This window comes from Gadus chalcogrammus, chromosome 15 (genome assembly GCF_026213295.1).
Source record: "Gadus chalcogrammus isolate NIFS_2021 chromosome 15, NIFS_Gcha_1.0, whole genome shotgun sequence".
NCBI lineage: Eukaryota > Metazoa > Chordata > Actinopteri > Gadiformes > Gadidae > Gadus > Gadus chalcogrammus.
This window is the reverse complement of record NC_079426.1, coordinates 20,976,306-20,997,765: the sequence shown is the minus strand read 5'-3', so window position 1 is coordinate 20,997,765 and position 21,460 is coordinate 20,976,306. Positions and strand designations below refer to the sequence as shown.

Below are 21,460 nucleotides of genomic sequence, written 5' to 3'. Positions count from 1 at the left end.
CTATTTTAATACTAAAATGCCTTTTTCTATTCTACCCATTTCTTTGCATATGTTTTTCTTTTACTTATCTATTATTTTATTTTATTGTATGACAATGTTTATATGTGAAGCACTTTGAGTCTGCCTTGTGTATGAAAAGTGCTATATAAATAAAGTTGCCTTGCCTTGCCTTTCTGAAGCCTCTCTCTCTCTCTCTCTCGTACCGTTTTGTGGAGCACGTTAATTGTCTGAGAACACTCCCATTCAGAATGCATTGGTATACATGTGTAGCACGAGAAAAGTCGGACTATCGTGCTCTGGAACATGCTTCAATAGATTAACGTTTGTGCGCATGAGCACGCAATCGCGTGATACCGGGTTGTAGTATAGACGGGTTTCTGTGCAACGTCATCGCAGATGTGCGCGCGCAGCCAGGGGGCAGAAAGCGGGACATTTGTCATTTGTTTACCAGCGGAGTCAGCGGAGAACGAAAATGACAAGGAGCTGTTGTGCTGTAAACTGCACGAATCGGCAAAAGGATGGATGGAAACTGTTTAATATCCCGAGAGGATCTCATCCTTTTGCCAAGAGAAGAAGAAGATTGTGGCTCCAGGCCATTAAAAGGGCGGATTGGGGTCCCGAAGGTCCTAAAGGCGGCGAGAGTCTGTGCAGTGCCCACTTCGTTTCTGGTATGTTTGTCTTTTCCAACATACATGAGCTGGATAATGAGTAGGACTGCGTGTGATTTTACCATACTTAATGAGGATATATTAGTGTGATTTACTGACTAACTGGCCAACAAATTTGTCCGTCTTCTACTGAGTTTGTAAAGTTTAACGTTGGCTCGCGGTCGTAACCTAAGTTTAGCTTTTGTTGTTACTGTAAGTACCAACATTAGCTGCATGGCTGGTGTAGGTTTCTTGGTTCAGGCTGAAAGTCATACAAGAAAGTGTCTTCACAGTTCACACAGCTAATGTTACAGTGTACGATTTTCTTTAACTCTGAACCCGTAACTTAAATGCTTGTGCTATTGGTGCTCATTATGACTGAGCTCGTAAATTAGCAAATAGGTTAAAAAAGGTGAAAATAAACAATAACCATAGCTAATCTCATTCTTTTTCTCAGGGTCACCGTCCATGGATTGTGATAGTCCAGATTTTGTTCCATCCGTTTTTACACACAGCAGCAACAGAGACATCTCGGGAAAGGTGGCAAGGTCAGTGTCATGTCATGTATTTGACATTTTCTAATTTCTTGGTAGCTTGTTAATTATCTGAGCAAATAAGATATTCTTGTGTGTCTTTCTTTATTATGTTATTGTATTATCTCTTAATGTGTTGATTATTTTGGGTTTTTAACTTAACTCTACTCTGTTTGTCCTAGATATGAAAGAAAGAGAATAAGAGATGAAGATAAGGCCCCTGCTACCTGCCCCACAAGCCAGCCTGAAGCAGATACTGTAGATTATTCTGAAGGTATGCACAAGTCATACTATTAAGTGTGTGTTTGTGTTGGTTGGTTGGTTGATTGGTTGGTTGGTGGTCAGGTGAGTAGAGTGACAGAGAACCAGACAGATAGTCTGTGTGTTGTGTGTGTGTGTGTGTGTGTGTGTGTGTGTGTGTGTGTGTGTGTGTGTGTGTGTGTGTGTGTGTGTGTGTGTGTGTGTGTGTGTGTGTGTGTGTGTGTGTGTGTGTGTGAAAGCTGATGTGTTGCACATGAGTTAATTTATCTCCTTTTTGTGTTGTAGATTAATGTAAGTTTGTGTCCAGAAAAGAGATGCACCAACTCAACCTGCAGTACAACCAGCTCCGTGATGATTATGAAGCTCTGAAAAGTGAACTGTATGCCACACAGGAAGAAAATAAACATCTGAAGGAGCAACTGAAGCAGTCCAAGTTTGGGTTTGATTCCATAAAAGACATAAAAGACGATATTGTAAAAAGAAGCACACTTGTGCTTAAGGGTGGGTTAAGTTGGGAGAACCACCTCCTTTTGGTTCTAATGAAAGTAAGACTTGGACTCACCAACAGAGACCTTGCCTACAGATTTGGGCTTCCATTCTCAACTGTATCAAAAATACTAAGAGACTGGATACCCATGTTGTCCTCAATAGTGAAACCTTTGATAATGTGGCATAGTAAGGATGCAGTGAGAGCAAACATGCCAAAGTGTTTTAAACCCAAATTTAGGAATTGTCGATGTATTATAGACTGTACTGAAATCTTTATAGAAAGAACACACAATCTTAAAGCAAGGGCTGAAACCTGGTCAAATTATAAGCACCAAAACACAATGAAATATCTAATAGGAATCACACCAGCAGGAGCTATATCTTTTTTGTCTAGTGGGTGGGGAGGTCGTGCCTCTGACAAGGTAATAACTTTAGATTCTGGCTTTTTGGGTAAACTTGAGCATGGTGACGAGATCCTTGCAGATAGAGGTTTCCTTGTTAGAGAGGATTTGGCCAGTGTAGGAGCAACATTAAGAATACCAAGTTTCACGATGGGGAAATCTCAGTTGCCAGGTTCTTGTGTTGACACTTCACGTCAGTTGTCAAGAGTCTGCATACATGTGGAACGAGTTATTGGTCAGCTTAAAACCTTTAAGATACTGAACACTGTCATACCCATTAGCCAAGTCGATATGCTAGATGACATTTTGACCATATGTGCTGGTCTTACGAACCTTAGGGGGGCGGTGGTGGCCCGGCGATAACTGTTCAGAGTCAAGGAGGTGTACATTATTTTCCATGATTGTGTCAGGCTTTTAAGGGCTAATGAGGGCAATGGTAGTCACTTACTACTTGCTCTCACTGTCTCTCTCACGTACTCATCACTCTCTTTCTCTCTGACTATAAAATTAATAACAGTTATGAATAACTAAATTTGATCAGACAGGATCATTCAGAGTACAAAAAGGTTGAGAACCACGCACGCAGAACTATTTCATTTATTTATGATAATGGAGAAACTGCGTTTAAAGCTGACATGGCAAATATTGAACATGAACTGAATGTTGTAAATGCAATATATTGAAGGCAATGCAATTAAAATTAAATGTACATCTCAACAATGAATGAGTGTACATAATTAATACTATATTATGAACTCATTTAACATTTATACCTGGATTTCTTTTTTTTTTTCTAGCTTTCAACTAAGTTTTGAGTATTATCATTGTCTGCCGAACTCAAACTGCACTTCTTTCTGGCGATGAACAATATATATCAGTGCTGTTTGTGATTTTACGTAAATGTACATTCAGAAAAAAATAAATGAACACTTAAAGAGTCAGATGTGTTGTTTGTTTGTTGTTGTGTTGACAGTAATGAAGTCAGTTCGATTTTGTCAGGTGTACCTATCCATCTTTGCTCATTACATCAGTTTTTTCTTAAATGTTGTTGTCCAGCATGTTGTTGTACGGCTCATCTGCTCTCACTGTTAGACCCACTGCTTTTACATTAAAGTTCATGTGTATTTTCTTCATTTCTGTTTCATAATTTTTACGTGCTGTGTCCTCCATTTGCTTTCCCCACATGACAGCGGGTACAGTAAGATCTGTGGCATCATATTGCATGATCAGTTTCATTACACTGTCAGCTGAGCTGTCTTTGCATATAATAATTCTGTGAAAATTGCTGCCAGTTACGCGGCCCACTCTATGGAGTGCACAACAAAGGTTGTGCACTTTGCCTGCTCTTTCGTAACATCCTGTAGGTGCTCTAGTCTGTCAGTTGTGCATGGCCCTCTCATTTTTTCATAGATCTTTTTACACTTCTCAGCATTTAGCTATCTCAACGACCTTACCAAAGTTAGTATGATGGTTATTCTGATGGTAACCTCCCACAAAAGTATTCTATTTATTATGGGGCATATTACGTTTTCTCTTAATAAGGGATGAATGTTAGTCTAATGACACTGATTCTGCAGGGGCTACATTAGTAGAACGGAGGAAACATAAAGAGGGGGGAGCCCAACTTTCAATGGAATTACAAAGGATCTAGTCTCGCAAAGCCAGACCAAACTACAGCAAGTAGAGTCTTCTATCCTTGGGGAACCTGGGCGGGCCTGTTTTTATTTCTTTAAACCAATCACAATCGTCTAGGGCGGGGCTAAGCCCGGGAAGCAGCAGCGGTGTCCGATGCCGTGTTCCAATACCCGTACTATCCGTACTTACTAGCCAAATTTTGAGTACGTAGTACCTTCCAATTCAGATCCGGCGAAAAGAAGTATACTTCAAGGACCCGGATGTCGTACTCAAAACGGGCTAATCGTGAAGTGTGGATCGAAGGACACTTTCCGTACTCAACGGCAGCCATCTTAGCTACGTAGCGGAAGAGCCTGAGCCAGGCTGAGCCAAAGTCGGTGCATTTTCCCCATAGCCTGCATTAATAGTCATTTTGTAGTTTTTATAGTTTTTATAGCTTTTTATAGCTGCTAGGCGTAAAGAGTTCACCATTCAAAGCGGGATGTTTATTGCGGGGGAGAAGCCGCGGCGGCAGTCGTGATCGTAATTTCCGGTTAGTGCACCACGGAGTACTCGATTTGGAACAGCACTCACATCTGAAAAATACTCAGTGAGTACGGATAGTATTCCTTTAAATATACTCATGGTGCCGGGGGGAAATGCCAGCAACCGGAAGGGGAGGAGTAGCGGTGAAATCCAACGCTGGGCTATAGACGCTGTTCACTTCCGTTCAGCCAGACTACAAATGATCTGACCCAACAACACAAAAGGGAAGAGGAGGAGTTCCAACATGAGAAAGGGGAGATTTCTCCTCAAATTCCCCCCTTCTGGCTCGCTCTTTTTAAAAGTTGGAATGTGGACGGACCGGTGCGGCAAAGTGGAAACGGTCTTGAGATAAACTAGGTATTTCCTCATGTTTTAAGTAAAGCGTCTCCCCTCGCTCCACCTCTGGCTATTGAGATTGATTTGTTATCTTGGTAGCGGCGGAGCTATGCACCAGGTTGACTGTGGCTGATTCATAACATCCTGGGAAAACAGACTGGGATTTTTTAAACTTTTAAAACATATGGCAACTCATTAAAAATCTAATTTTTAAAAGATAATATACAATGCACATAACCCTATTGCAAGAATTGTGTACATTGACTGAGCAAAACACATCCTTCTGTGTAACTGTCAGCATGCGCCTACTCAAGGTGCATATGGTTCCATGTAAAAGACATATGCCTGTTCCTGTAGGTGTGTTGAGCACACATACGCCACATTTGCCAGTTGGCTTTAAAGAGGACATATTATACCACCAGTTGTGAGTGTCATTAGCCATACAAGCCATTTCGAAAATCTGCCCCATGTGACATCACTAGTGGGCGTGTCCACTTAGATCTGTGCTGGATAGATGAGCAACGATTTCTTCAGTCCACTGGGTAGGCTGGTAGACCGATCTATCCAGCACAGATTTAGTGTGCAAAGCTGTGCGTGTGTTTGGGTGTATGTGTGTGTGTAAGTGGACATTTATATATTTTAACTAATTTTAATGAAGCCTGAGATCAGCGTGTATGTGTACACTAAAATACCTGGATATTATAAAGTGACTCAAAAAAGTATTTATTGGATTGGATTGGATTCACTTTATTGTCATTATGCGGAGTACAAGTACAGAGACGACAAAATTAGGTTTAGCGTCCAACCATAAGTGCAAAAGAGCAGTAAGGTGCAGTGTGTACATGAATTGGAATAGTATAAGAGCAGCATAGAGGTACAGTAAGTGCAGTATATAATAAATATAATATATAATATAATAAATAGAGTACTATGAGTGTGGATACAGGGGATATGTACATTCAAGTGGGGGGGGGGGGTAGAGTTAAGAAGGGTGACAGCCGCAGGGAACAGTCTGTGGTTGGGTCGAGAACAGTCCTTGCTGATGCTGTGCGCCTTTCACAGGCATCGCTTGCTCTGGACAGCCTCGATGGAGGGGAGGGCGGAACCGGTGATGCATTGGGCAGTTTTCACCACCCTCTGCAGTACTTTCCGGTCAGAGACAGTTGCCATACCATACTGTGACAGTTGGTAAGGATGCTCTCGATGGTGCCGCGGTAGAAGTTCATTAGGATCTGAGGAGGCAGATGGGCCTTCTTTAGTTTCCTCAGGAAGAAGAGACGCTGGTGAGCCTTCTTGATCAGGGTAGAGGTATGGAGGGTCCAAAAGAGATCCTCGGAGATGTGGACACCCAGGAACCTGAAGCTGGTGACACGCTCGCCACCTTTAGACTTCCTGTAGTCCACGGTGAGCTCTTTCGCCTTCTTGGTGTTGAGAGCCAGGTTGTTGTTGGCGCACCACACAGTTAGGCGCTGGACCTCCTCCCTATAGGCTGTCTCATCGTTGCTGATGAGACCAAACACCGTAGTGTCGTCTGCAAACTTAACAATGGTGTTGGAACTAGGGCTGCAACAACGATTCGATAAAATCGATAAAAATCGATTACTAAATGCGTTGGCAACGAATTTGGTCGTCGATCCGTTGTGTCGCGCGATTAATAAGTTACTCGCAGGCGCAGCACTGTTTACAGCGGGGTCATCCCTATGTTCCCCGGGTCCTATGTTCCCCGGGTTCTATGTTCCCCGTTTTTCCCAAAAAGGGTCCTATGTTCCCCTGTAGCCATACATACCGGGGAGCATAGGATCCTTCTTGGGAAAATCAATCAATCTTTAAATATATTTAAACTTTGACGCGACATTCGCGTGATGACAGCCAATCGGCGTTCAACAGCGTGGCCACTGAGTGACATGGGTAACGTAACAGCCAATCAGCGTTCAACCGGCCAACTCAGTGCAGCGCAGTCCGGGGTGAACTGCAGCATGGAGGAGAAAGTGATTGTTGCCGTTTGCGACTCCCGGAGCTCTTTATATAATGTATATAATATTATATAATATAATATAATTGTATAATAATATCACGGCCAATAATACCACGGGAGCTCTCTCAGGGCTTGGGCTTCTCGGGGTTTGTTTACCGGCGTATGAATAGACTGCGTCAGGTTCTCCGACGTCTCTCCCTCTTCCACAAAAGGTAAAGACATCCAATGGTAGTTCTCCCATAAAGACTCGATCACTGATAAGTATGAACAGGATTTATTTAAATAACGACATGGGAATATTTTGCATGGTAAATCTTTGGCATGAGCCCCGTCACTGATCCAGGGTGACGTGCGGACTCGGCGTATCCTGCCAGGACTAGCAGGGGCGGAGCCTTCCCCTGGACGAGTAGACTGAGGCCGACCTGGTGGTGGTGGGGTGGATGGAGGTGCGTCGAACGAAGACCTGAGCAGCAAAGACATATGTTAGACTACTCTTTATAGAACAGGTGTAGGCAGGTGATTGGTAGCTGGTGATTGGTGGCCAGCCGCGCGTGATTTGAGTCCTCCTGGTAGAACTACCAGCAAGCTTACATTTCTCCCATAAAGACTCGATCACTGATAAGTATGAACAGGATTTATTTAAATAACGACATGGGAATATTTTGCATGGTAAATCTTTGGCATGAGCCCCGTCACTGATCCAGGGTGACGTGCGGACTCGGCGTATCCTGCCAGGACTAGCAGGGGCGGAGCCTTCCCCAAAAGAGAGGACGTAGGCCTACGCCGGAAATAGGTGATAACTCGGCATGTCCTGCTGGGACTGGCAGGGGCGGAGCCGACCCCAAAAATAGAATAGCGAAAGGAGGTAATGAGACCATACATACCCACGTAGAAGAAGTGGACAAGGATCTATACTGCTTCTGGAAGATAAAAGGCATACCCAATATATGACATATTAAGAGTCAATCATACATACCGTAAAACGATAAGCTTAAAACCGTCAGCGAGATCGATGAATCACGTAAAAGCAGTTGACTTGAAATACCTCAGCGAGATCAATTAAAATTTAGAGCACTCTGCAGCTGTTACGCAGCGAGCCACGAGTGCTTTCGTGCTGTACCAACTGCCGTGGTCGATTCACTCTCCGGGGTCGCTACGTGACCTGAGTGCTTTCGCGTTGAACCACCGATGTGGTCAACGAACTCACGAGTGCCCTTGATGTGCCACCGACGTGGTCACGCACTCACCGGTGTTGTTGCAGCAAGTATTGTGAACTGTCATGTTGAACACCGACGTGGTCAACGAAATCACGAGTGCCCTTGATGTGCCACCGACGTGGTCACGCACTCACCGGTGTTGCTGCAGCAAATATTGTGTACTTCCGTGTTAAACACCGATGTGTTCAATGAACTCCGAGTGCCCTGCACTTGAGTGTTTGATATTATGCCACCGACGTGGTAATTAAATTTGCATGTGCCCGAGTTGTGCCCACCGACGTGGTCAACGCACTACCAGGGTTGCTGCAGCGAACGTGGAGTTCTGAGTTGTACCGCACCGACGTGCGCAACGAACTCACGAGTGCTTGGGTTGTTCCCACCGACGTGGGCAACGCACTCACCGGGGTTGCTGCAACGAACTAGAGTTCTGAGTTGTACCGCACCGACGTGCGCAACGAACTCACGAGTGCTTGAGTTGTTCCCACCGACGTGAGCAACGCACTCACCGGGGTTACTGCAGTCAAACCATGAGTATTAGATAACGTGCCACCGACGTGGTCATACTCACGAGTGCCCGAGTTGTTACCACCGACGTGGTCAACGCACTCACCGGGGTTGCCGCTGCAACCTTGAGTTTTATTTTCCTATGTACGCCACCGACGTGACAGCGAACTCAAGTGTTTTCTAGATGATCCACCGACGTGGTCACACTCGCCGGGGTTGCTGCAGGTTAACCTGAGTTATGAAGCCGAATTTTGCTTTATGAATTTAGTACCCGATAACCACCACCGCCGGTAGTTGCAAATAGTGTTGCTTTTGGCAATGAAAATTATGACTAAGAGTCGTCATCAACAAACCTTTATCGCGTGAGAAAAACGAGACTGGACGCAACGTGGATGCTGGGCATGTGACAATAGCAGTGATTAAATGCATAGTACAATATAGTTGGCGAATAAAACAAGACTAAAAAGTGTTTTACGAAAATAAGACCGCTAAAATGTCTCTTCATTTTCGTTGACCTAAACTAGGCGATAAGACTTATAACGTTATTTTGTTCGACTGGAACTTCAACTGTTCCAGACATAACATCAATTTTCAACCATTTACCTTATTTAACAAAACTACGCACTTGTAACTTCGATAATATCTAAATGGAATTACGATAACACTGGAAAGAGTATGAATGTAACTAAAACTAATAAAAACTAAAATGACAGCTTGACACAAGACTAGACCAACACTAGAAAGGAAACAGGCCACCAAAAACAGCTATGGTTGCAAACGTGTGAAACCTGTCTTAACCGACGTTAGAGAGCATCGTGTGCGCTTGAAGAAAGAACCTTGAATTCTACCGGATGTAGGACGTCGAGTTCTGTGTTGTACCGCACAGACGTGTGCAACGAACTCACGACTAGTGCCTGAGTTGTGCGTTGACGTGGTCAACGCACTCGCCGGGGTTACTGCAGTCAACCATGAGTAATAGATAACGTGCCGCCGACGTGGTCATAGTCACGAGTGCCCGAGTTGTTACCGCTGCGCTTTGGTCAACGCACTCACCGGGGTCGCCGCTGCGAACCTTGAGTTTTATTTTTTCCATGATATGCCACCAACGTGACACCGAACTCAAAGAGTGTTTTCTAGATGATCCACCGACGTGGTCGAACTTGCCGGGGTTGCTGCAGGTTAACCTTGAGTTATATAGCCGATTTTGCTTTATGAGTTTAGTACCTGATAACCACCACCACCAGTAGTTGCAAATAGTGTTGCTTTTGACACTGAAAATTATGACTAAATGTCGTCATCAACAAACCTTTATCGCGTGAGGAAAACAATGCTGGTCATATGACAATACTATAATTAAATGCGTAGTGCAATGTTGTTGGCGAATACGAACGAGACTGAAAGTGTTTTTACAAAATAAGACTGCTAAAATGTCTTCATTTCCGTTGACCTAAACTAGGCGATAAACTGTAATAACGTTTTGTCCAAACGGAACTTCAACTGTTTAAGACATAACATCAATTTTCGACCGTTTACCTTATTTAACAAATCTACGCACTTGTATCTTTGATGATACCTAAACGGAATTTCAATATGTTGCATATTCTTGAAGAAAGTTGTCCAATCCCGGGATGCTTTTAACTGACTTCATTTATTATAAAGTCGGCATGTTTCGGTATGGTAACTGAAGCTTAACGGAGGGAATTGTATCTAACGCGTGAGAGAGGAAAATACCGTGATCTACTTCAAGCCCCCGGGCATAGGCCCGGGGTGGCTCTCTGCCGTCTACCTATTGATCTCTGGCCTCTCGAGTTCGAAACCACCCGCTAGAGAGGACGTCAAGTGGGCGTGGCCTACTGGGCGTGGCCGGGGTGACGTAAAGGCTTCGGCTCCTTCTGTGGTGGAGCAGCCTTCAATAAGGTTTTGCTCCCCTTGTGGCTATGTGAGGGAAATGCAGCTTCTTAAAATACTTATCACATATCACAAGAAAGAGTATGAACGTGTCTAAACTAATAAAAACAAAAGTGACACCTTGACACAAAGACTAAGACTAGAATGGAAACAGGCCGCCAAAAACAGCTGTAGTAGCAAACGTGATAAACCTGCCTTAACCGACGTTAGAGCATCGTGTGCGCTTGAAGGAAGAACCATGAATTCGACCGGATGTAGGATTCGTAAGCTGTGGAAGACCGCCTTCCCAGCCGTTTAATAGACACGACCGGCAACCCTTGTTCAGCTTTTTTAGATGAAAAATGCCTTGCAGAGAAGGTGACATCAGCGAAAGTTAGGCCCCGTGTAGGGGAAAAAGTCTGAGTAGGAGACGTGTACGCATTTGCGCATAAACCCAAGAACGCATAAACCCGAGAACGCATAAACCCGTAAAACGCATAAACCCGTAGAACACATGAACCCGTAGAACACATGAACCCGTAGAACACATGAACCCGTAGAACGCTGTGAGAAACACTGACTCGAGTAATATGTTAAAATAAGGATGAAAACTCCCAGAAAGAGCACACTAATCTATTCAAAATATCGAGTGAGTTGGAGTGGCCAACACACATAAATAATTGTAATACACCAAAATTGTTAACTGACATACATGGCTAAACAAGCAAATGAAAAATTAAATACCCCGTGTAGGGGAAAAAGTCTGAGTAAGAGACGTGTACGCATGAACGCATGAACCCGGGAACGCATGAACCCGTAGAACTGTGAGAAAACACCGTCTCGAGTAATATGTTAAAATAAGGATGAAATCTCCCAGCTCTGAGAGAGCACACTAATCTTTTTGAAATATCGAGTGAGTTGGAGTGGCCTACACGCGTAAATAATTGTAATAGGCCTACACCAACATTGTTAACTGTCATACGTAGCTAAACGAGCAAATGAAAAATTAAATACCAACGCGACTGAAACTATTAACAATAAGACCATAAATAATAATATAAAATGATACCCTAATGTACCCGTTCTTTGTCTTTGGATCTTTTGAATAAATTGAACGATATGTGAATCGCATTGCGAGCAGAGGAACGTGAGAGTTAGTGAGCAGCAGCTGAACCAATCTAAAAGGCCCTTCGTCACTAAAAAACTTTTTAATAATAATCAGTTACCACAGTGCCTAAAACCCATCAACTTCATTCATGTTAAAGTGAAGGGAAAAACCTCAGACACAAAGAGTTAACCGAACAGTGCACGGTATAAAGATAATTATGAACCTTTGATTACGAACGTAGAGTTCTGTGTTGTACCACACCGACGTGTGCAACGAACTCAACGAATTCAACCGGATGTAAAATCCGTATGCTGTGGAAGACCACCTTCCCAGCCGTTTTGATGCTGCTTTGTTATCGCAAAACATGGTTATACGTTAACGCCGCCATGCTTTGCCCCACAGAACGCTAGCTGCTACGATAGCGTAAAGCTCGAACAGCGCAGACGACTCTGACCCGAGGGCGAACGTACCAGCTTCGACTGGCCATCCCTCAGCAAACCATTGCCCTTGGAATAAACTCCCTAACCCAACCGAGGGAGCCGCAACCTGAAGCTGGACTGTAGAGCTGTGAGAGAAAATACGCTGCGGGGGCTAACGCGGGGACTGCAGTAGCCATGGTAGCAGGGCACGTGCCAGGTGCGTAGCCTGTGAAGGCGGAGGAAGCCGAGCCTGATGGTTGCTGGAAGTAGAAAGGCGCCGTGGCGACCGACGACAGCGGGTTGGGGGCCTGGACCCGTCCGGGAGTTCCGCATGGCGTTTCGACGGCGTCCATCCTGGCGCCAATGCTTTGCACCAACTCGGCGAGGGTTTGTAGAACCAGGCGGATGTCCGTGTTGGGAACTTGTTGGTGGTGTTGTTGAGGATACCGGGGACCGAAAAGAACGGCTTTCTGCGCTCGCTTGCCGGGACCAGAAGTAGTAGGCCGACCAGCACGGATCTGAAGTTATAACCTCTTGGTGTGTATCAACCGACGTAGCAACTAAGTGACGAGATAATCAGAAGCACAGTAAAGCAGCAGTATGCGTCGAACGAAGACCTGAGCAGCAAAGACATATGTTAGACTACTCTTTATAGAACAGGTGTAGGCAGGTGATTGGTAGCTGGTGATTGGTGATTGGCGGCCAGCCGCGCGTGATTTGAGTCCTCCTGGTAGAACTACCAGCAAGCTTACATTTATCTCTGCCGGAATTTGGCAGTAATGGTGGGAAAAGTAACAGACCGGGGAACATAGAACCCTTTTTTTGAAAAAGGGTCCTATGTTCCCCGGTCACATACATATCGGGGAACATATGACCACTTTTGGGAAAAGCGGGGAACATAGGACCCTTTTTTTAAAAAAGGGTCCTATGTGCCCCGGTCTCATACAAAGAGGGGAACATAGGACCCGGGGAACATAGACACGCTCCCTTTACAGCCAGCCGCCGACATGTTGGATCATGGTTCATGCACGCCCACATCGAGCTTTAGTGTGAGCGACCACAGCTTGTATTTTGGTCATATCTTAACACTGGACTGTAGGCCTACATAAAAGTGTTGTACCTTCACTGTCTTTGGGTTAAAAAAACTCCTTCAACTCAGTATCCGTCTAGTAGTACAACCGAAAACTGTCAGCTGCTGCTGCTGCAGACGTTGTGCATACGGGCTCGGACTCGGCACCGCGTGCATCAACAGTCATTCAAAGCAGCGGTAGTAATCACACAACCGGACGGTGTAGAAAGTCCCGTCAGTTAAAAATAGTGATGCAGTTTTTAAATCCATGTTAAAATTGGCAGGATATAGAGCTAGTTAGCTTAAAAAAAAAACTGACCAATGGTCACAAACAGTGTTAAATGTGATGTGTTCAGGTCGGCTCAGTAATATGGTTGATGCGTTCAAATGCAACAGAAAAAAATATATATATATTGAGATTTTGGTGAAAACTTGTTTTCCTAGTAATATGAAATAGTTAGTAAAGATAGAATTATGACCTCTTTAATGTCCTATCTTGAACTATCATCCTCTTATCAGCAATTAAAGCAATATTACAAGTTCTATTTCAAGGAGTCTCAAAAATGGTATCAATAGGTTTGACCGGTTAACCATGGACATCCCTTATATACATATAAAAGTATATCATATTTTTTCTTTGTGTTATCCCAGTTATGTTTTTTTAATTGTTTTATTATTTAATATTACTTTTAATAGTTCCGGGACGTTGGAGCAATAACCTGGTGTTTTTACACTTCAGTCTGCACTGTGAATTTGAAGTAATGTTCAGTTTTTGAATAAAGATGCGGCAATTACAAATGTTCTATTTTTTTATCCGATTCATCGATTAATCGAAAAAATAATCGACCGATTAATCGATTATTAAAATAATCGTTAGTTGCAGCCCTAGTTGGAACCATGTATAGGTGTGCAGTCGTAGGAGAAGAGGTAGTAGAGTATGGGCCTCGGCACACAGCCCTGTGGAACGCCAGTGTTCAGAGTGAGGGTTATGGAAGTGTGATTATCCAACCTGACAGACTGCGGTCTGTTGGTTACGAAATCCTGCATCCAGTTGCAGAGGGAGGTGTTCATGCCCAGCTGAATGAGCTTGGTGATTAGTTTGGAGGGGATGATGGTGTTGAACGCTGAGCTGAAGTCAATGAACAGCATTCTCACATAGGTGTTGTTGTCTTCAAGGTGGGAGAGGGCAAAGTGGAGTGCCGTGGAGATGGCATCCTCTGTGCTTCTGTTCTGGCGGTAGGTGAATTGGAAGGGGTCCAGTGTGGGTGGCAGACAGGACCAGCCTCTCGAAGCACTTCGAGTTGATGGGAGTAAGTGCAACTGGGCAGTAGTCATTCAGGCTCGCTGCAGTGGAGTGTTTTGGCACTGGCACGATGGAGGTGGTTTTGAAGCAGACGGGGACAACTGCTTGGGCTAGTGACAGGTTGAAAATGTCCCGGAACTCAGTCAGCTGCACAGCACAGGCCCTGAGGACCCGTCCGGGGATACCATCAGGTCCAGCAGCCTTCCGTGCATTATTACTGCTCAGTGCTGCACACACGTCGGTGGGGGAGAGTGTGAGGGGCTGGTGCTCTGCAGGGAGCACAGCCTTGGTGGCCACCTCCCTGTTGTCCATAAAAGTGGTTAAGCTCATCAGGTAGGGAGGCGTCGCTGGATGGGGGGGGAGATGCTGGCAGGTTTGTAATCCGTGATGGCCTGGATGCCTTGCCACACATGCGTCGGGGGTCAGAGTTGCTCATGAAGTGCTCCTCGATCCTCAGCTTGTAGCAGGGCCTGGCCGCTTTGATGCCTCGCTTCAGGTTAGCTCTGGATGAGCTATAGGCCCGAGCATCACCTAAACTGAAGGCGATGTTGCGCGCCTTCAATAGAGTCTGACCTCTCTATTCATCCATGGCTTCTGGTTTGGGAATGTGGTAAACTGTTTGAGGAAGGTAACCCTGTTGATTTCAGAGTTCATACATATCAGAACAGAGGAGGCGTATAGGCATAGGCGTCGATAACACCAGGGACGCTGGGGACGCGTCCCCACCAGATTTTGTCAAGAATCATTTTGTACCCACCACAAAAAAAAGAATCGAGTTGATGCAAGTGGAACGCTCCGTTCACTTGCATGGGCTCTTCACAACTTCCACCGGAGAATCATGTTTGATAATTCACCGACCGCTGTCAAGGAAAACAAAGGACTTTTTGCCTCTAATGACGTCTTTGGTATCACTCCTCAAGTAGTCCGGTAACTGCTAACCTCAGCGTCTTCGGTTGCTAAGCGAACGTCAACGTCTTTGGCGGACTACTTCTCTGCTGATCAACACTATGAATGCTGGGTAACAAATAAATTGTAAAAAGTTATTTTTTCGTTTTGGCAAGACGCCGTGTAATAAGCGGGATAATGTATAGAACGTTGCCGGTCATTATCAAAAATATGCCCCTTCAGGGCGAGCAAGACACCTTCACTGTGCGTCGGTGTCCTGTTCGCCCTGTCGGGCCTTTTTTTCCCGACTTATTACACGGCTCTTCTCAATGCTGTAGACTGCTCCATTCACTTGCATGGGCCTTCCTAACGTTCAGCTGTCAATTTTTTTTGTTTATTACAAGGCTCTTCTCAATGCAGTGGAATGCTCACGCCCACCATATTTGTCCGCTGAAATGGAAAGTGTTTATTTTTGCCTCTGATTCACGTCATCTGTATCACTCCGCAGTCTGGTAACTTATCAACCCCAGCGTATTCGGTTGCTAAGCGACGTAGACGACTTTGGCGAACTATTTCTCTGCTGATCAATGCTACGAATGATAACAAATACATTAGAATTTTTTTTTCCGATTTGGCAAATAGCCATTACTAATAATATCAATACTCTTTGTCTGGGATGATGAGGCATCAGACAATCAAGTCATTTTAGCCTGAATACATAGATAAAAGCACCAGGGCAGGTTGCTAGTATCATGGACAGTATCAGAACGATAACCTGTTGAACTAAAAGGATGTGATAGGCTACACCACGGGATGCATCTGCAGACCACTGCCACATAAATAAAGGTAAGAAGCAATATTTATTGCTTAAGATTTGCTGGTGCTGTGGCAGGTCTTGTCACGGTTAGCGGGTGGCAGGCAGGAAGGTAGGACCCAAACGCAGACAGTTCGGGTAAAAGGATAATTTATTAACTCAACAGGCAAGGAACACGGGTGACGCGGGTAACACAGGGAACACAACTCATCACAAACTAAAATGATCCGACAAGGAACAAAGGAAAGACAAGGGCTTAAATACCAAACACACACAGGGCACGCAACGAGTAACAGCTGAGACACATTAGGGAGGGAGCAGTAATCACACAGGAGGGAAACCTGACATGGGGAGAAACAAGACCGATACCAAAGTAAAACAGGTAACCCACCAAAACAAGACAAGGATACAAACAGACAGACCATGACAGTACCCCCCTCTCAAGGGTCGACTACCAGGCGACCCACGACATGCAAAGAAAAAGAAAGTCAAATCCAAATAGGGTGGGTGGATGGGAGCCAGGAGGAGGGAACAATAAATGTTTTCTGGAGGCCTGCAATCCTGGGGGCCTGCAACAGCGAAGACCAACAGGTGGCCGGCATCGGCGAAGACGAAGGCGAGGTAGAGGGCGGGGCTCTTCTGGAAGGTCTGGAATGTCTGGAAGGCGGGACCCCTCTGAAAGGGAAGGTAGAGGGCGGACCCCTTCTGGAAGGTTTAGAAAGCGGGACCCCTCTGGAAGGCAAGGTAGAGGGCGGACCCCTTCTGCAAGGTTTAGAAGGCGGTACCCCTCTGGAAGGCAAGGTAGGGGGCGGGCCACTTCTGGAAGGTTTAGAAGGCGGCACCCCTCTGGAAGGCAAGGTAGAGGGCGGACCCCTTCTGGAAGGTTTAGAAGGCGGGACCCCTCTGGAAGGCAAGGTAGTTCTGGAAGAGGGGCACCCTCGGGAAGGAGTAGGGTTCCGGAACCGGACAGGGCTCGGGAACCGGAGTCAGCTCAGGGGCTGGAGAGAAATGTTGAACCGGGTGGCACTCCACACACACCACCCCCACTCTGATAGTCCATAAGGCACCCTCCAACTCGGGCCTTGAAGCGACAGCGCTGCACGTACACCCCAACACAGCCTCCAACAAAAAAGCGTCCGCTGGGTCCAATGATGGTCGGATCATTCTGTCACGGTTAGCGGGTGGCAGGCAGGCAGGTAGGGCCCAAACGCAGACAGTTCGGGTAAAAGGATAATTTATTAACTCAAAAGGCAAGGAACACGGGTGACGCGGGTAACACAGGTAGGACACAACTCACCACAAACTAAAATGATCCAACAAGGAACAAAGGAAAGACAAGGGCTTAAATACCAAACACACACAGGGCACGCAGCGAGTAACAGCTGAGACACATTAGGGAGGGAGCAGTAATCACACAGGAGGGAAACCTGACATGGGGAGAAACAAGACCGATACCAAAGTAAAACAGGTGACACACCAAAACATGACAAGGATACAGACAGACAGACCATGAGGGGTCTTTGGTGTTTTTTGCACTCAAGACTATCAATTGCTGTTTTAACTTGCAATTGATAGTCGTGGATTCAGTCTCTTTTTGACACAAAGGGACTTTTGGTCATTCTTGCTTTGCTTGAATTCTGGAATAATTGTGGGGGGGGAGTGTATGCGTTTTGGTCAGAATGCTTGATGTAGGCAAGTTCTGATGGAATGCGTGTTGTGAATTGAGAACAGCCAGCTCATGATGTGATACAGCGTTCAGCTGTGCAACAAATATTTTTTTCTTTTCTAATCTTGACGACTTTTGTAGTGCTGTGTGTAGCCACACGTTTGGCCCTTCTGAACTTAAACACGCATTTCATTTCCTTTCCTAGCTCCTCCTGTTTATTTGCACATTATTTGCACATGGGCAGGCCCGGATTAAGCAGTCACAGGACCCTGGGCACAAATGTTGGATGCCCCCCCCCCCGAAAAAAAAAAACAGTGCTGTGGCAGGTGTTTTTTATTATTAATGATTAGGCCTATTGTAGCCTATGTCACAACAGAACAGAAATGTTTCTATTGCATATTATCAACAAAGCATTATATGCTAAAACAAGACAAAGAAACATTTAACAAAGCTAAATTATATGCTACCATCAAAATGAAATACTTTAATTATTTGTTTATTCGATTTGTTTATTCAGTTTATACTAGCCTAGCCCTATCAACTTATGAATTGCTGAATGAACATATGAACATAGAGTTTTTTAATGTGACTGGCATCATCCCTTGGTCTCCTTTCTTCACTCAGGATCCCCTATCACGGTCTGGTTGTCTGTCTTTCTGATTTCCCCACTTCTGTCCTCTCTTTCATCTTGATCCTTAAACTAGTACTCCTCTCCGCCAGGGTATGTCTATATAATGAATGGCAATACATTACACTCAGAAGTTAGTAAACAGAAGTAAGTCTGAATACAAATATGTAACATTAAATGAGAAATAATATATATATGTTTATGTCTCCCTCCCTGACGCACCTGTTAGAAAAACTTCTTACGGGCTCTCCTATTAGCAATGTCAGTGATAACTTCATCGAATTCCAGGCTCCTGAGTAGCTCCGTCTCGATGGCCATGAGTGACAGCGCGCTGAGGCGCTGTTGCGTCTGTGTCGTTCTAAGCTCATTTTTAATTCTGGCCAGATGTGAAAATGATCGTTCCCCTTCACAATTTGTCACAGGCAGGGTCAAAAAAATACGGAGAGCTATAAAAACGCTTGGGAAAGTTGATTGCAGACCCTGTTTTAAGATCATCTTCAAAAGCTTTTGAGGAGACTTATCCTGTTCGTTTTGTATGAAGCTTCTGAACTGGATTATTTCATTGGCCAAGTCGACATCTAAATCAGATGGGTATGACATGCAGAGCACTTCTGCCTGTTCACGGATACTGGTCAAATTGTCAGTTTCCATAAAGAGTAAACGTTTCTAATTGAAACCGAGGCAACCGGCGTGCGCTGATATTGACTCATTCGCAACTTAAAGGGGCCCGCCCGAAAAAAAATAAATAAAATAAAATAAAATTCGGACGAGTCTTGGGCCCTCTGGCTGGGCTGGGCCCTGGGCACGTGCCCATAAAACCCATTGGTTAATCCGGCCCTGCACATGGGTATGCCGTCATTCAGAACCTTTCATTACCGGCACTCAAGAGAGAAAAAATAGTGCGTCCTCATTGTACCCAGTACTTCTGAAAAAGCACTTCCGACTGCGTCTCTGTCCCCAGCACATTTCAAACCAAACTGATGCCCATGCGTATAGGTCAATGTCCGTGTGGGATTCGATGGTGGCCTAAGTGGCAAAATCCCTCCAGACAGTGCTACCAAAGCGCTGCTGAAGTGCAGAGTCTGCTCCCTCTGGTCGAACCTTGACTGTCCTCACTGTGGGTTTAACCCATCTGATGAGTAGGGAGTACTTAGGCAGTAAGAACAAAGAGAGATGGTCAGATTGTCCAAGGTGGGGGAGGGTGACATTAGCTATGTTTGTGTAAACATGGTCTAATGTCTTGTCTCCTCTAGTGGGGCAGGAGACATGTTGGTGGAATTTGGGGAGCACTGACTTTAGGTTGGAGTGGTTGAAGTCACCCGCAACAATGAAGGCTGCCTCGGGGTCAGAGTCTGTTGTTTACTAATAGCATTGTGCAGTTCTTTCATTGCAAATTAAAAAAAAAAGGCTGCAGTCACAATGGTGGATTTAAACTCTCTGGGCAGATAGAAAGGTCTACATTTCAACATGAGATATTCTATGTTATCCGAGCAGTGACTCTCGATGGTGGTAGTGTCTGTGCACCAAGCTTTATTCACATAAATACACAGAACTCCACCTCTAGTCTTACCTGACTCCTTCGTTCTGTCTGAATGGAGAGTGTATTGTTCTGCTAGCTCGATGGCACTATCCGGAACGTTGCTGTTGAGCGAGGTTTCTGTGAAAAGCCTGTGAATTGATGCAGTGTTCTTTGAAAGCACTTTTTTTTTCATGGTGCAATACAAATGTAATGATTCAATCAACACAAAAATGCAATAACACATATTAAAGCTAAAACTAATAGACAATAACATTTTGCTTATGGTCAGGACAATAGGATAATCACCATAAACAAACTCTCCTATTATGCAATATGAGCTGATTTTGTTGGAAGTGAAGTCTGCTTAATGCAGAGGTAGGGAACCTTTTCAGTTGGTAGGGCAATACAAAATGGAATTACTTGAAATTGTTCTTAGAGGAGCAAAATAACAATTTACATATTTATCATTCAACCTGTTTAAGGATGATATTCATTAATTGCTGATTATAAATGACCAATAATGACCATAATTATACATTATCATCTTATTTCTTTGGCCATTTTATGATCTATTTTTATTGTTGCTTATGTTACTATGTTTATACAATAATTAGCATACAATTTAATTTAATTTTGGTAATACATTCAATTTTCAGCATTGTTGCGAAGCCATTTGCCATCAGTGAAAGAGCCAAGAACGGCTCTAGAGACATAGGATCCTGACCCCTGACTTAATGCAACCTAATCTGTCCACATATTGGCATACATCACAGTAGAAGTGGACAGATGGTGGCCGAGTGGAAGGCAAGTACACAGTTTGCTGCTATATTAACACACACAATGCCTAGTCGGCATGGAGCCGAGAAACAACCCACGAAACACATAGGCTCCAGCCAGGAAGACAAATGGACTCATGATTTCAGCCTTACCCTGCCATGACTATGGATTCAGCTGGATTTACTTCTTTTTTTTAAAACAAACGGAACATAAAAAGGCCAATGATATGAGTAAGGGTCAGTGCTGTTGTTACACACTTTGAGCATGCTTGACTCTTTTCTAATTCAAGTCTTTTCCCCCTTAATTCTCCAAATCAACATTTGTGAATTAATGAATCTAAATATGTCTTCACTGCATGCTACCTTCTGCTTTTCAGACTGCAGGGTAATCCCGTTCCACAACATGGTCAATTCACAACAATTATAGGAGAGTTCCTTCCCTTCTTTCTGAAGCATCTTTTGAAAGGATTGTAAATTAACATATTTTCATAATTGAACTAGGCTAATATTGTCTTGAAATCCTGTCATCATATTCATAGAATCCTAGTCAAACAATTGAGCATTGATTCCCTATATCATTATGCCTTTGCTGATTCAGACCTTAAATGACCTACAGCTGAATATGTGATTTATCAGCAGAAGGCTTTATCTAAAGACATAAGGCCCTTTTTCAGTTCATAGCCATAGAGTTTTAGCATACATGGAATGTTCTAAAATATTTATTGTTGACTTATTACTTACTTGCAAGTAATAAGTAGTAATTAACTTGTACATTTAAGCATCATCTTACTTGATAAATGATAACAATCAATTGTGTATGTAACATGAGCTAAAAACATACTTTCTGTAATAAGGTCTGAATG

The 21,460-nt window shown here is 44.3% G+C and overlaps 1 protein-coding gene across 2 annotated transcripts; it reads left to right on the top strand.

Annotated features, from left to right (window-relative positions):
- The first annotated feature begins 224 nt into the window (after positions 1-224).
- Positions 225-3,555, top strand: LOC130404588 (peroxynitrite isomerase THAP4-like). Of its 2 annotated transcripts, none has more exons than XM_056609404.1 (4): positions 225-668; positions 1,105-1,195; positions 1,363-1,454; positions 1,727-3,555. In XM_056609404.1, exon 4 carries the CDS (start codon positions 1,756-1,758, stop codon positions 2,692-2,694), a length of 939 nt encoding a protein of 312 aa, XP_056465379.1. In that variant the 5' UTR covers positions 225-668; positions 1,105-1,195; positions 1,363-1,454; positions 1,727-1,755; the 3' UTR covers positions 2,695-3,555. The 2 variants fall into 2 exon arrangements, with proteins under 2 accessions (XP_056465379.1, XP_056465380.1); XM_056609405.1 differs by having other exon boundaries at positions 228-668; positions 1,727-3,550.
- The last annotated feature ends 17,905 nt before the right edge of the window (positions 3,556-21,460 follow it).

Excerpts from the sequence above, each read along its gene's own strand:
- LOC130404588 (XM_056609404.1), top strand. The coding sequence starts at position 1,756 with ATGCACCAACTCAACCTGCAGTACAACCAGCTCCGTGATGATTATGAA.